This window comes from Pteronotus mesoamericanus, unplaced genomic scaffold, assembly GCF_021234165.1.
Source record: "Pteronotus mesoamericanus isolate MK-2021 breed Mesoamerican mustached bat unplaced genomic scaffold, CSHL_Meso_final contig_74, whole genome shotgun sequence".
Taxonomy (NCBI): domain Eukaryota; kingdom Metazoa; phylum Chordata; class Mammalia; order Chiroptera; family Mormoopidae; genus Pteronotus; species Pteronotus mesoamericanus.
The window spans coordinates 13,731,869-13,745,178 of record NW_026555247.1 but is presented as its reverse complement, the minus strand read 5'-3'; the positions used below and the strand labels follow the sequence as shown (position 1 = coordinate 13,745,178).

At 33.7% G+C, this 13,310-nt stretch overlaps 1 protein-coding gene across 1 annotated transcript in view; it reads left to right on the top strand.

Moving 5' to 3' along the window:
* Positions 1 to 13,310, top strand: part of TRAPPC8 (trafficking protein particle complex subunit 8) — an 85,939-nt gene that overhangs the window by 22,794 nt on the left and 49,835 nt on the right. Inside the window, exons 7-11 of the mRNA XM_054583503.1 lie at positions 184 to 440; positions 787 to 902; positions 1,569 to 1,719; positions 4,804 to 4,904; positions 8,060 to 8,165. Coding sequence (XP_054439478.1) covers positions 184 to 440; positions 787 to 902; positions 1,569 to 1,719; positions 4,804 to 4,904; positions 8,060 to 8,165 — 731 coding nt within the window. The remainder of the gene's footprint in view (positions 1 to 183; positions 441 to 786; positions 903 to 1,568; positions 1,720 to 4,803; positions 4,905 to 8,059; positions 8,166 to 13,310) is intronic.

The following is a 13,310-nucleotide window of genomic DNA, read 5'->3' as shown; positions in this document are numbered from 1 at the left end:
ATTATGTATAACAAGTATTAACCCAAAGCCTGTAATTTTAAAGGAGAAAAGATTAATGTGATTGTATCATAGACATCTATGATATAAATATACAGAAAAATACAAGATTCTAACATTCTTTTTTTTCTGTAATGGTAGTATTGTTGCATTCTCAGAGTAAAAGAAAGATCTTTTTTTTAGTAGATGGCTTACCAAATAACTTTAGAGCTCACCCACTTCAGTTGGACCCATCCAGTGACCCTTCTAACAGCATTGATGGTCCAGATCATGTAAAATCTGCTTCATCATTACATGAAACAAAGAAAGCAAATACTGGAATAATTCATGGTGCATGTTTAACCCTCACTGATCATGATAGGATTCGACAGTTTATACAAGAATTCACATTTCGGGGCCTTTTGCCACATATAGAGAAAACAATTCGGCAATTAAATGACCAGGTAAGATTTAATATTTTAGATTAGTATTTTTAAAACTTCAGTAAATAGTAAACTTGAGAATATAGTAGTATAAGTTATTCAAAGTATTTGAAGTTTTTTTAAAAGATTAGACAAGTGTTAGATTTTACTAACATCACTATCTCTAATGAGATTCTAATAAATCTTAAAAGAGGCTTATATGTTTTCACTGGCAGTTTTGCCAGCATATTGGACAGTTAAAAAAAATCAGTGCTGTTAAAATGAACCTTTGCTCACTGTTAAAGCTTTTTACTTACTAAAAATTTTTTCTTTTGTATGTGAAATAAAAATATTAAATTCTCGTATTTGTCCGCATTTAATCTTTTAGCTAATATCAAGAAAAGGTTTGAGTCGATCTCTATTTTCTGCAACTAAAAAATGGTTTAGTGGCAGTAAAGTTCCAGAAAAGAGCATTAATGAGCTGAAAAATACATCTGGATTGCTGTGAGTGAAATATTATCTTTTTTCCCCCACTATGCTTAAGTGTTTGACTACTTGATGTCCTGTAAAAAATGACTGTTCACTTTCTTACTTACATATTGGTCAGAACTCAGATAAGAACAGTGACTATAGGTGAATTATAATAATTAAAAAAAAATTAAAATGATATCCAAAAATAAAGACAACAGGAAAAGTCAATTTACTTTGGTTCTGTTTCCCTATTTGTAAAACTGTGGAGTTACAGTAGGTTTTCATTAATGACTCTTCTATGTTAAATCTGTGGACTTATGATTCCAAAACAGCCTGTATTTAGAAAATCTTCTTTAATATAAAATCCTCATTTAAGAAAAAGTAAAAGTAGCCCACTTTGTTTTTTCTGGTTGTATATAAAAATGGAATTAACCATTTACTTCACAATTTGACCATGGATAAAGTGCTTCCCTTGTTGCTGAGAAGTTCTCAATGTAGGTAAATAAATTATATAAATATAGATATAACTATTTTTCCAGATATCTTTGAGACATCTCTTTGGAGGTAGAATTTTTGTAAAACAGGATCAGTTTTCCTCATGTTCTGGGCAGTTAAGCAGCTGTTAAACATTTTATAATGTATAATGATTTGGGGCTCATAAATTACAAATTCCTTTCTTAACTCATGTTGTATTTATAGGTATCCACCAGAAGCACCAGAGCTTCAAATCAGGAAAATGGCCGACTTATGTTTCTTGGTGCAGCATTACGATCTGGCTTACAGTTGTTATCACACTGCAAAGAAGGATTTTCTTAATGATCAAGCAATGCTTTATGCAGCTGGTGCCTTGGTCGGTATTCTATATATTATAATTTATTTCTGCTACCATAAGATGATGTAGAAATTTCTGTTAATGAAATGACAAGCAAAATACCTATGGATAAAGTTGTATTCAAAGAGCGTACAATGCTTTATAGTTTTGAATTAGGTTAGCTTAATTGATGGATTTTCCTCAAACTAGTGCATTTAAACATGGAATATATGTGTTGATTTCTTAGCTTTATTAGTACCTTCCAATTTTTGTGTATGTTTTCAAAATTTAATTTCAATTACTATATTCAAAATGTAAAGTTTTTTTAGAATATGCTTTTGTACTTCTTGAAAAGTTTTTTTTTACATTTTTTTAATCTGCCCATATATATATTTTTTAAGATTTTATTTATTTATTTTTAGAGAGAGGGGAAGGGAAAGAGAAAGAGGGAGAGAAACATCAGTGTGCTAGAGAAACATTGGTTGCCTGTCATATGCCCCCAGCTGGGAACCTGGCCCACAACCCTGGCATGTGCTCCACCCAGAATCCAGCTGGTGACCTTTTGGTTCACAGGCCAGTGCTCAATGCATTGAACCATACCAGCCAAGGCTTGAAAAGCCTTTTAAAATTTTTTGAAATGTTTTGTTTTTTTCCTGATGTAAGACTGTATATTGGTTAAGAACATGTACTTTGGTGTAAGAGAGACTGTTCTCTTATGCAAATTACTGAATATTTCTAAGCTCCATTTTCTTGTCTGTAAAATGTGAATCCTAATGGCATAGGATTAGATAAGGTATAAGGCATATAAGGTGCTTAGCATACTGCCTTGTAAGTAATAAACTGTCTGTAAGAATTGGCTGTGTTGGTTTTTATAATTGATGTGTAAACCTGAGTGTTTCAGAATTTTCTATACTTGTTGATACAAACTTTTAGTTGTTTTGAAAAGTTGTAAATATATGTATAATCTGCTTTCTGTGCTTAGAAAAAAGTAAAACTAGTACTGTAACTTCCTACTTAATCTTTAAAACATGTAAACTTATAAACAGAAGTATGAAGAACAAAATGTATAAGAATTCTAAGTACTCCATTGGGTGGTTATCATGTAGGTATTTTTTTTGATTTCTCTGTTTGCATTTTTTAATACTGTGTATATATACAACTAAAATGGTAACTTAAAAGTGTGAAGCTAAAATAGCAAAATTATATTACTCTTCTTTTTTATTTCTATATTTTCAGTGAAAAAGTCAACTAACTTTTTAAGTATCTTGTTCAGGAATGGAAAATATACTGTGTTCAAGTGTTTGAAAAATTATATGAATTGTTCTTGGTTAGGCATGCTCGGGTCTTTACTCATTAAATGTAAGATAATGTGAAATCGCATATACTTAATGTTGTTTCTTTCATACCTTATAAGTATAAATTTACAATTATTTAAATACACCTACAAATTGAATGTTTGTATATGGGTAAAATCTTCTAAAAGTATGGAAGAAAATTTCTATGATTTTATGGCACTTAAGCTTTTTCATTTTTATCTACAATATGATAAATACTACATTTAAGCCATTTAGATGAAGATATTAGTAGCAGCTCTGAGAGGGAAAATAGTATAGTACTGGGAAATGAAGACATGTCTGCTAAACATAATATACAAATGCGAGAAAATCTTTGTAATAATAATAGGCCTTGGGGAAAAATAAAATCTCATCTTTGTAACCAGAACACAAACAAAAACATAAATAGTAAATAATGTATTTTTTTGTGCACTGCAGGGTGGGGCAAAAGTAGGTTTACAGTTGTGAGTACACAAAACACAGTTTATTCTTGTATTATTATTTATTAATTGTTGTATTTGTTCCATACAAACAACTGTAATCTACATTTGCCTCACCCCGTATAGTATTATATAGTCAATGTATTTGATTTTTTTATGTAAAGTAGAACCATATGTAAATTTATTTTGTATTTTAAAATACAGACTAGTTAAGAAAATGTGTTTCAGCTATAGAATATTTTGTCACAAGGATATGACACAGTTACATTAGGTTTATTTAATAAATTTTGGAGCAGACACTGCTAGGTGCTGAGGATGCAGAGGTACTCTCAAACAGCTATGGTTCATGTTGTCATGGAACTCTCAGTGTATCAGGTTAATGGCTTTAATCATATCCCAATTTTTAGATAATTAAATTTTTTTATATGTATGTATTTTCTGTGTTTTAAAAAGTTATTTAATCATATCCCAATTTTTAGATAATTAAATTTTTTATATATATATTATGTGTGTGTGTTTTAAAACATGTTGCAGAGAAATACATGTATTCATCCTCAAAGTAGATTGTCATTAACAGTTTTTTTCTCTTAATTTATGAAGATTTCATTTTTTTCTTGTTAAATTTGGTTCTAGTTCTAGTTAAATTTTCATTAAAACTTGGTTTGTATGAGAGCACAAGTATAGACATAGGATATTTTACTAAGAAAACCAAACCTGTATTTTAATCTTCTAAGTCTTTTAGTACCGTCATTTATTATTTGAATTATTAATGAAAGTTACAGACTTTGACAAGAAAATGGATTTTGAAAATGAAATAAAAAGACCTAGAAAATAGACAGTTAATATAGGCCTGTGAAATGGTTTTTGTGTCTTTTGTTATGGTACAGAGCATAAACTAGAGTGTGAAAATAATTGAAACTAAATATAGTGCAGGCTGTTGTGAACTTTGTTTTCACATTTTGATGGCAACAATTGGAAAGAGATGTATTTTATTTTGTCTCTCTCCCTGTGCTCCTATCATGGGTCTGTTCTCTACTGACTGAGGGAGAAGCTGGTAGCAGAAATCTTAAACTAGACTTACTTGGTAGTTATATATGCCCTAACTCAAAGCGTTTACTAGGTCTTCTTGAAAATCTCATTTAAATACTGAATGACAGACTGGAATTTGACTAGATAATTTAAAAATTAAGAGCATATAAATGTATTTTAAGTCTGCATTAGGCTATGAAATTTATACATGTACAAAAAACCCCAGCAGATTTCATTGCAGCTTTTAGGTTTCCTGAATGCTAAACCACAAGAATATTTCTCTCCTTTTGAAATAATATAAATAAGGTCTTTTCCTTTAGGAAATGGCGGCAGTGTCGGCTTTTCTTCAGCCGGGTGCACCTAGGCCATACCCTGCACATTACATGGATACAGCAATCCAGACGTACAGGGATATCTGCAAGTAGGTGACTAGAATATTTTATGGTCTTTCCACTTAGAAGTAAATTTGGCATTTATATTGTTATTGGATATAAATGGTTCTTTGTTTTTCTTACAAGCTCCCAAATCAAGTTAATATAGACAGACAAAATGAGGTAATCTTATAAAACTAGTGTTTTATTACATACATTCTCCTTTCCTATTTTATTTCGATACGCGGTTAGGAATTTGTGTTGTATGTAATGTTGAGACTGCGTGTTACATTGAGGGTGATTTGTATTGTGGAAACACCTAACCTTAACACTGTTAAACCAGGAGTTAGCCATTTTGAACTTTCTTTGTTAAATAGGCAAAACACAAACAGTTAAATAATAGTCCAGAGAAGAAAATGAGAAGTGTTTTGTACACATAGTGAGTTCTATTAGAACCCATTACCTATAAGGAGACCATGAACTGGTCCAGAAGTAGTCAGGAAGTTTCATGGGATGTTCGGGAATAGACCTTGAAAGAAAGATGGTTGGGATTTGATAGACATTAAAGACAATTCAGAAATTGTGATTGGAAAGAATAATGGTTTGGATGCAGCATTACTAGAGAAAGGGAATAGAGCCCTTGGCTAGGTTAGGGGGTTTGAGAGTATGGAAAGTATTGAGTGGTAAATTTGGAAAGATGGTTTGAAAGAAATCCTTGTGGGGAGTCTTAGCACTCTGTTGTTCCTATTTTTAAGCTGTACTTAAGAGTTATGTAGTGGTAAATGGGGAGTCACTGAATATTTGAGTACAATCTTGACATAATAAAAGTTGCTTTTTAGGAAGATTAATCTGACTTTCCTATGTAGCATTCATGGGTTGGAAGATGAGTTGCAATTTTGTCTTTTATAATGTTGAAGTGTAGTAGTACTAGTCATGATGTTATATTTACACCACAACACTAATAATTAACATTTATTGAGTGTTCAGCATTTGCTACTATGCCAAAGAAATTTACATGCTCGTTTAATCTTAAGCCTATAAAATGGTGGGTAGTGTTATTATGCGTACTTTACAGATGAGGAGACTGAAATTTAGAGTTTAACTTGCACAAGGCACGCAGCTAATAAATGATGGAGCCAGTATTGAATTCTACCTGTCATACTTTATGTAATCTATTTGAGAATACATTTGGAGATTCTGGCAGGAGATACAGCCTCCTTTGAAAGAGGAGATTCAAAAGGTAGAAGAACTAGGAGAGTGAGATACCAAAGGAAGCCAGATTAGGAAAAGATTTCAAGAAGTTTGATCTTCATTCTTTCTTGAAAAGATTTTTTTTTGGTTGGTTTGTTTTTGTTTTTTGGTCTTCATGAAGCACAGAACATTTGCAGAGATGCACATGGAATGATGCAAAAGAAAAGGGATAATACCTAGTGACTTAGCCAAAATAGCCTTGGCAATCCAGTTCAGTCTTTTTGTCCACAACAGACTGTGTTGTTGTCTAAATAAACACTGTTATGCATTTACCTAATAATCTCCATTTTAAGTTACCATAATTGGTAAGATGTATCATGAATTTGATAGATATTTTGGGATAACTAGAAACACTACATTAATTATATAAGTCAATTTTAAGAAGCTCCCCGTTTCAGAGAATATTAAGATGTAAATAAGTTTTCGTAAAATACAGGAAATATATTACTTTTGCAGTGCCCTCTTCTTCAAATGTCAGGTTCCACTTTTTAATTAATGAGAGATCCTATTTATTCTATGCTTGTAGACAGGGTCTGTATCATAGAAATAGTTGCATCCTCAGCATTTCCACTGTCTCTGACACAAATGATTTTTTTAAAATGTTGCTTGAATTAAGAAATTACTGAAGTCCTGGATTTGGTAGCCTTGTGACTTAATAACTGACAACATGGGGAAATTTGTGCAGAATCAAACATAAATACTGTATTTTGCTACGTATAATTCACACTTTTTTACCCAAATTATTGAGGGAAAAATAAGATGCGCTTTATCCATGGGTAGTACCTGAAATACCTTGTATCTGTTCCTGTGTTTTGTACTCATTTGTTACATAAAATTTCTTGTACCATAATATGTTAAAAAATAAATGCAAAAATTCCTTTAGAAATACAAAAAAGCAAACATCTAAATATAAATAAATTAAAAATTGAATTAAAACAAAAGATTTTTTTTCCTGAAAGTTTGGGCCAAAAACATGGGTGCACATTATACATAGCAAAATATAGTTAGTGGAATGATAGTGTTAAGATTTAGAACTGAGGCATATTTGAGCATATTATATATGAGTAGGAGTTAGTCTTTTGTGTTCATTAAAACATTCTTAGATATGCATAAATACTCCCCGAGAAAACCATGTTTTGTAGGAAGTTTATGGCAGACCTACAGTATTTTTTGTAATTTTTGAAAGTAGTAAATTGTTTTAAGAATATCACTCTTCAGAATGACCTTCAAGGTAGTAATTTTTGGTTGTAATTTTAAGGTCAAGTGGTGTTTTAATATCAGGATTAGAAAGTGAAAAGAAAAACTTTGCTATTTCCCAACAAAAGGGCCCCATCTTGTAATTTCGCAGTAAGATTGTTTTCATTTATATTATTTTCAAGAATAAATAATCCAAATGTAGATTATTGATGGTAGTAGTCCACAAAAAAAAAAAAATCAAAATTGGGTTTTCACAAAGATTTTGCTCAGGAATCAATCAGGTAACATTGGCCCCGTGCCATCTGTAATTGAAACTTCTCAGTGGTACTACCAGAGGAAAAAAGTCTAAATATTTCTACAACTAGCCAGTAAAATGAAACGCACATAACCAAGAGTTTGCAACAAGGAAGGAGAAGAAATATGAGTGAAATGTTTGTATTCATTTTTGTTCAGAGCAAGTTTTATTTGTTAAATAGCCACTAGTTTAGACATACCAGTTAAGTTTTAGCTTTTTGCATATAGGAAATGTGACTTTGCATTGTATTCTTACCACAAAATTATATGATGAAATGTTTTGATGAGTTATGAGAATTATTAGTTTTGTTTTTTAAACCTTCTTGGTAAATGGAAAACAAGGACATGGATTTCTTTTTACTTGAAAATTAGAGTTGAAAACTTGTGTTGAACAAATGGTTACTGTGATGTATTACGATAATATTGTAGTGCTAATTATATTTTTCTTGTCTTATTTTTTTAGGAATATAGTATTGGCTGAAAGATGTGTATTGCTTAGTGCTGAAATCTTAAAAAGCCAAAGCAAATATTCAGAGGCCGCAGCTCTTTTAATACGGCTGACCAGTGAGGTACTGAAACTGCATAGTATTTGTTTTAATTAGTGTTACCTCATAATTTTTAGAAAGTGTTTCTTTTTTTCCTTTTCTTTTTTGAGAGGATGTGCAAAACAAAATTAGAGGGGAATCAGAATTTTTAACATGGCTACTTTAGTTATTTGTTGAATTAATTTTAAATGCATTATTTTATAAACTGATTTTATTTTACTTACAGATTTAAGTATGCATTACTATTAACCACAAATGTGTTGTACATCTGTGAATTATGCACAACAGTATTAAAGTAACAAGCATGTGCATCATTCCTGATGTAAAATTGATACTTAAAAAGAATAGTCACTCAGGAATTTTTAATCTTATTTCACCAGCATGAACTTAAAAAAAAATCACCTAAGCATTAAGAAATCTATATTATGAATATTTAAAAAGGGAGAAAGAGCAGTCCATTTATAGTTGTTATTAAAGGTTTATAACACATTATTAAGTTGCATTACTTATACAGCCTTGTAAAGAATGATAGTAATTGCTTTACAAGTGTGGTTAAAGACACATTTTTAGATGAATGCTTAAGAACAAAAGAACAAAATCAAATCCCTCCTTTTTTGCACCTTAAATGTTAATGTAATGTACACTATGGTTTCAGTCCTTGGATCACTCTGTACTTTTCACTCTATACATTTTTGGGGGGTGATGTGTTCACAGTCATGATTTTTACTCTCAGATCTGTGTCCAGCCCTAACTTCCTGAGTTTTAGATTTGCATGGCCAACTGCCATTTAGACTTACCTACTTGGGTGTTTCCAGTGCACCTTGAAGTTGACATATCAATTACTAGCATCATCAGCTTTCTTACCTTTATAGATTGTGATCTTAAATTGTCATAACCATCTAGCCCCTCATTTGCTCAAGGCAGAAAACTCCCATATTCTCTTTCCTGTCAGTAACACAATTGGAGGGTGCTGGTGAACTTCTTAAATATGTATTCTTTTTGTATTTCCAAGTATTATACTTTTCTCTCTCTTTTAAAAAAATCCTTCTTGCTACTGCCCTGGTTCATGTCCTTAATATCCTTATCCTGGCCCTTTCCCTCTTTCTTCACCTAATTTACCAGTCCTGATATTAGTTATGTCCTTCATATAGTCATCCGTAATACACCACATTGTCCTAAGTGTCTCTATCATGCCATGATATAATTGCTGTAAGACCTGACTTGTCATAGTAGATTGGAAATTACATTTAAGCTATTAGCTTTGAGAGTAGGAGACTTTGTTGCCCTCTATATTTTTATTCCTAGTACCTAACACAGGGATTGTCACATGGTATATGATTTACAAATGTTTTTTGAACTGAACCATTAATTCTAAAAGGGTTTCTGTAAGATATAACTAATTAGGTTAAGAGCTGATAACAGTGTTTAATGACTGATGTTGCATGATCACTGACCCATATGAACAGTTGCCAAACGTAAGCTCTTTGATAGAGCTGAATATAGGCTCTTGGGTGTGTTGATGGTTTGTATTATAATAAGTAATCTTGAGTCTGAATATGTTGCTGTGTTTTTCATCCTAGGGATTATCAGTGAATGGAAAGAAATTTATGGTTTGGGAGCTTGAGTAAAAAAATTTCTTTAGAGCAAATTCTTTTGTCTGCATTGTAATCTTGTAATTTTCTGTCATTGTTTTCTTTCCTTTTCAACTCTTTGTTTTTACCTTTCTTTTTCAAACCTGAATGATTTATTTTGTCATGAAATTCTAGCAAATTATTCTTATTTACTGCTTTGGGGCTATGTGGGGTCTATTTCCCCAGAAATTGTGATTCTTAGTGGCCTTTTCTTCTGTACATTCCTAGTACATCTTTGAGATAACTTGAAAGTGAAGATTTCTAGGCATAATTTGTATAAAATTATGTTAAATTTTAACTGATAATTTGTATGTATTGTATGAATATTAACTAGAAAGGCTATATAGTATCATGGAAAGTTCACTTCATCATGAGGACAAGGAACTGAGTTACATATTTTTGACATTCATGAATTGTGTTTCCTAGATTTTTGCTAATACCATTATAGCAAAAAACAGCTCTGAGGCCTGGGTGGAAAGAGTTGTACTTTGACTTTATGTTTTGGATTGCAAACTTACGGGCAAGTGGATCTATGTTATTCCTTGGGATTCTCACATGGCAGAGCAGTCCCACCTTAATGACAAAGCATGCCACGTTCACCACCCCATAGGATAGTATGTCTGAATTTGGTGTTTAAGACATGATACTGTTCCTCTACTTGTGTCTGTTTCTGTGTTGGACATTTATTCTTGCCTTACAGCCCTTTTGGTTTGTTCTTGAATTAAATACCTTGAATCAGTTTCTCAGCGATAGTAATAGCAGCCATTTTTATCAATTTCTCCAGCTTGGGGGAAACTGCTTCTGTTTTAAATTGATCAGCTGATAACACCGTTCCTGTTTATCTCACAATTGTGCAAAGAAAAAAATCTTACAACCATCCTTGAGATTTTATTTAGTTAAGTTTTTGCAACTGCCTTTATCAGCTATGTTTTTATGGACGTGGTTATTGAAGCCTCTAGCTTAGATGTTTTCCCCCCCTATATTTATCCTCATAATTTAAGTTAATGTTTGCCTTTTCAGCTTCTGTTAAAATTATCTCTTGGTTGTGGGACAGAGTTCATAGGCTGGAGTTCTTGTTAAAGTCATATATCACAGGTTTTTTCTTAGTTCCTTATAGAGTATGTATAATAGACCTCTCATAGCATAGATATGAACTACCAGAAAATAGAATATATAGCCTCTGCTTTCTGCATAAAACTACCCTATGAAATTCTTTTGTTATTCTTTCATCAACACTGATGGCAGTTGTTATTCTTTTCAGGGCCGCCTTTTTTTTTCCTTTTATCTGTGATATTAGGTTCCTCTCTGTGGTATTTTCTTTTTCTATTTTTTTAGAATTATAGTTTATTGATTATGATATTGTAGTCATCCCAATTTTTCCCTCTTTGCTCCCCTCCACACAGCACCACCCACTTCCTCAGGTAGTTCTCACACCTTTTCATGTCCATTGGTCATGATATAAGTTCTTTGTCTACTCCATTTCCTATACTCTACTTTATATGCCCATGGCTATTCTGTAACTACGTATTTGTATTTCTTAATCCTATCTTAAACCTCTTCACCTATTCCCCCACAATCCCCTTACATCTGGCAACCATCAAAACCCACTCTGTATCCGTGATTCTGTCTGTTCTTCTTGTTTGCTTAGTTTGTTTTTTAGATTCAATTGTTGATAGATACATATTTATTGCCATTTTATTTTTCAGAGTTTTGATCTTTTTCTTATGTTAAGTCCCTTTAACATTTCTTATAATAAAGATTTGCTGATGATGAACTCCTTCAGTTTTTTTTTGCCTGTGAAGCTCTTTATCTGCCCTTTGACCTAAATGATAGCTTTGTTGGATAGAGCAATCTTGGCTCTAGATCCCCGCTTTCCATGACTTTGAATATTTCTTGCCAGTCCCTTCTAGCCTGCAGAGTTTCTTTTGAGAAATCAGCTGACAGTTTCATGGGAACTCCCCTGTAGGTAACTGACTGCTTTTCTCTTGCTGCTTTTAAGCTTCTCTCTTTATCTTTAACCTTTGTCATTTTGAGTGCATCTCTTTGCATTTGTCTTGTTTGGGACTTTCTGTGCTTCCTGGACTTGCATATCTATTTCCTTCATCAAATTAGGGAAGTTTTCTTTCATTATTTTTTTTAAATAGATTTCCATTTTCTTGCTCTTTCTCTTTTCATTCTGGCACCCCTGTGATGTGAATGTTGGAATACTTGAAATTGTCCCAGAGGCTGGATACAATATCCTCATTTTTTTGGATTCTTTTTTCTTCTTCTTGTTCTAATTGGTTGTTTTCTGCTTCCTTATATTCCAAATCATTGATTTGATAGATTCATCCACTGTACTGTTGTTTCCCTGTAAATCATTCTTTATTTCAATTAGTGTATCCTTTGTTTCTAACTGGGTCTTTTTATGCTGTTGAGGTCCTCCCTGAGTTCCTTGAGCATCCTTATAACAAGTGTTTTGAACTGTGCATCTGATAGATTGCTTATCTCCATTTAATTTAGCTTTTTTCCTGGAGTTTTGATCTGTTCTTTCATTTGGGCCATGTTTCTTTGTCTCCTCATTTTTGCAGCCTCCCTGTCTTGGTAGCCTGGCCCAATGTAATAGCTGTTCTTTAGGGCCCAGTAACACAGCCTCCCCTATCACCCAAGCTATGCACTTGAGGTATGTCCTCTGTGTGAGCTGAGTACACCTCCTTCTTGTAGTTAAGAGGGATTTAACTAGGCCATTCAGCTGCAAGGACTGGTTGTGACCACTGACCACCAACTTCCACCCTCTGTGTAGGATCAGCTGTGCAGGGGCAGGGTGATGGTGCTCCAGTGTGATCTCTAGCTTTCCACTTTGTTCATAGGCTCTGGGGTTTCCTGGGTGGTACAGGCCAAGGTCAGCCGAACCCCCTCCCCGGCCTCTTCCCTGTGTTCTGTCTACGGCCACCCTGCATGAGCTACAGAGCAATCTGCAGATGCCTGCTACTTATGCTGGGCTTGGAAATTCCCAGGCAAAGCCATGCTGTGAACTTGGGCTTGCTGCTCCTAGTGTCGGGCTTGGGGCCACTGAGGGGTTAGGGGCTTGATCAGGCCAGTTGTTGCTTGTTTGAGAGAATTTAGGAAGTTGTGAAGTGTGAGCCAGGTCTAGCCATTCGTATGGAAAAGCCACTGTTAACAGCTTGGGTGGGCCTAAGTTGGGTGGGGCGGAGTCTCTGGGGGTCTTCAGAGGAGGGTCAAACAGTGTTAGCCAGGTTGATGGAGTCTCAGATATGGCACCTGTCTGCCAGCTCTGTGGCCTTCTAGGGGGAGGGTTAAGGTAAGGAACAGTGGCCTTTACCTTCATTTCTGTCTGGGAGAAAGCTGTCCCCCAGCACTCCCCTTGATGCCAAACACTTCAGTTCCTCACGATGTGCCTCTGGTCCCTTTCAAGCTGCTACCCCAGTGCTGGAGCTCAGAGGGAGTGAGTCTGAGTAAGTCTATGTGTGAATTCTTTAAGAAGAGCTGCTCGGGAGTCCAGCAGTTTCTTCTACCAACTGAATCCCCACTGACTTTT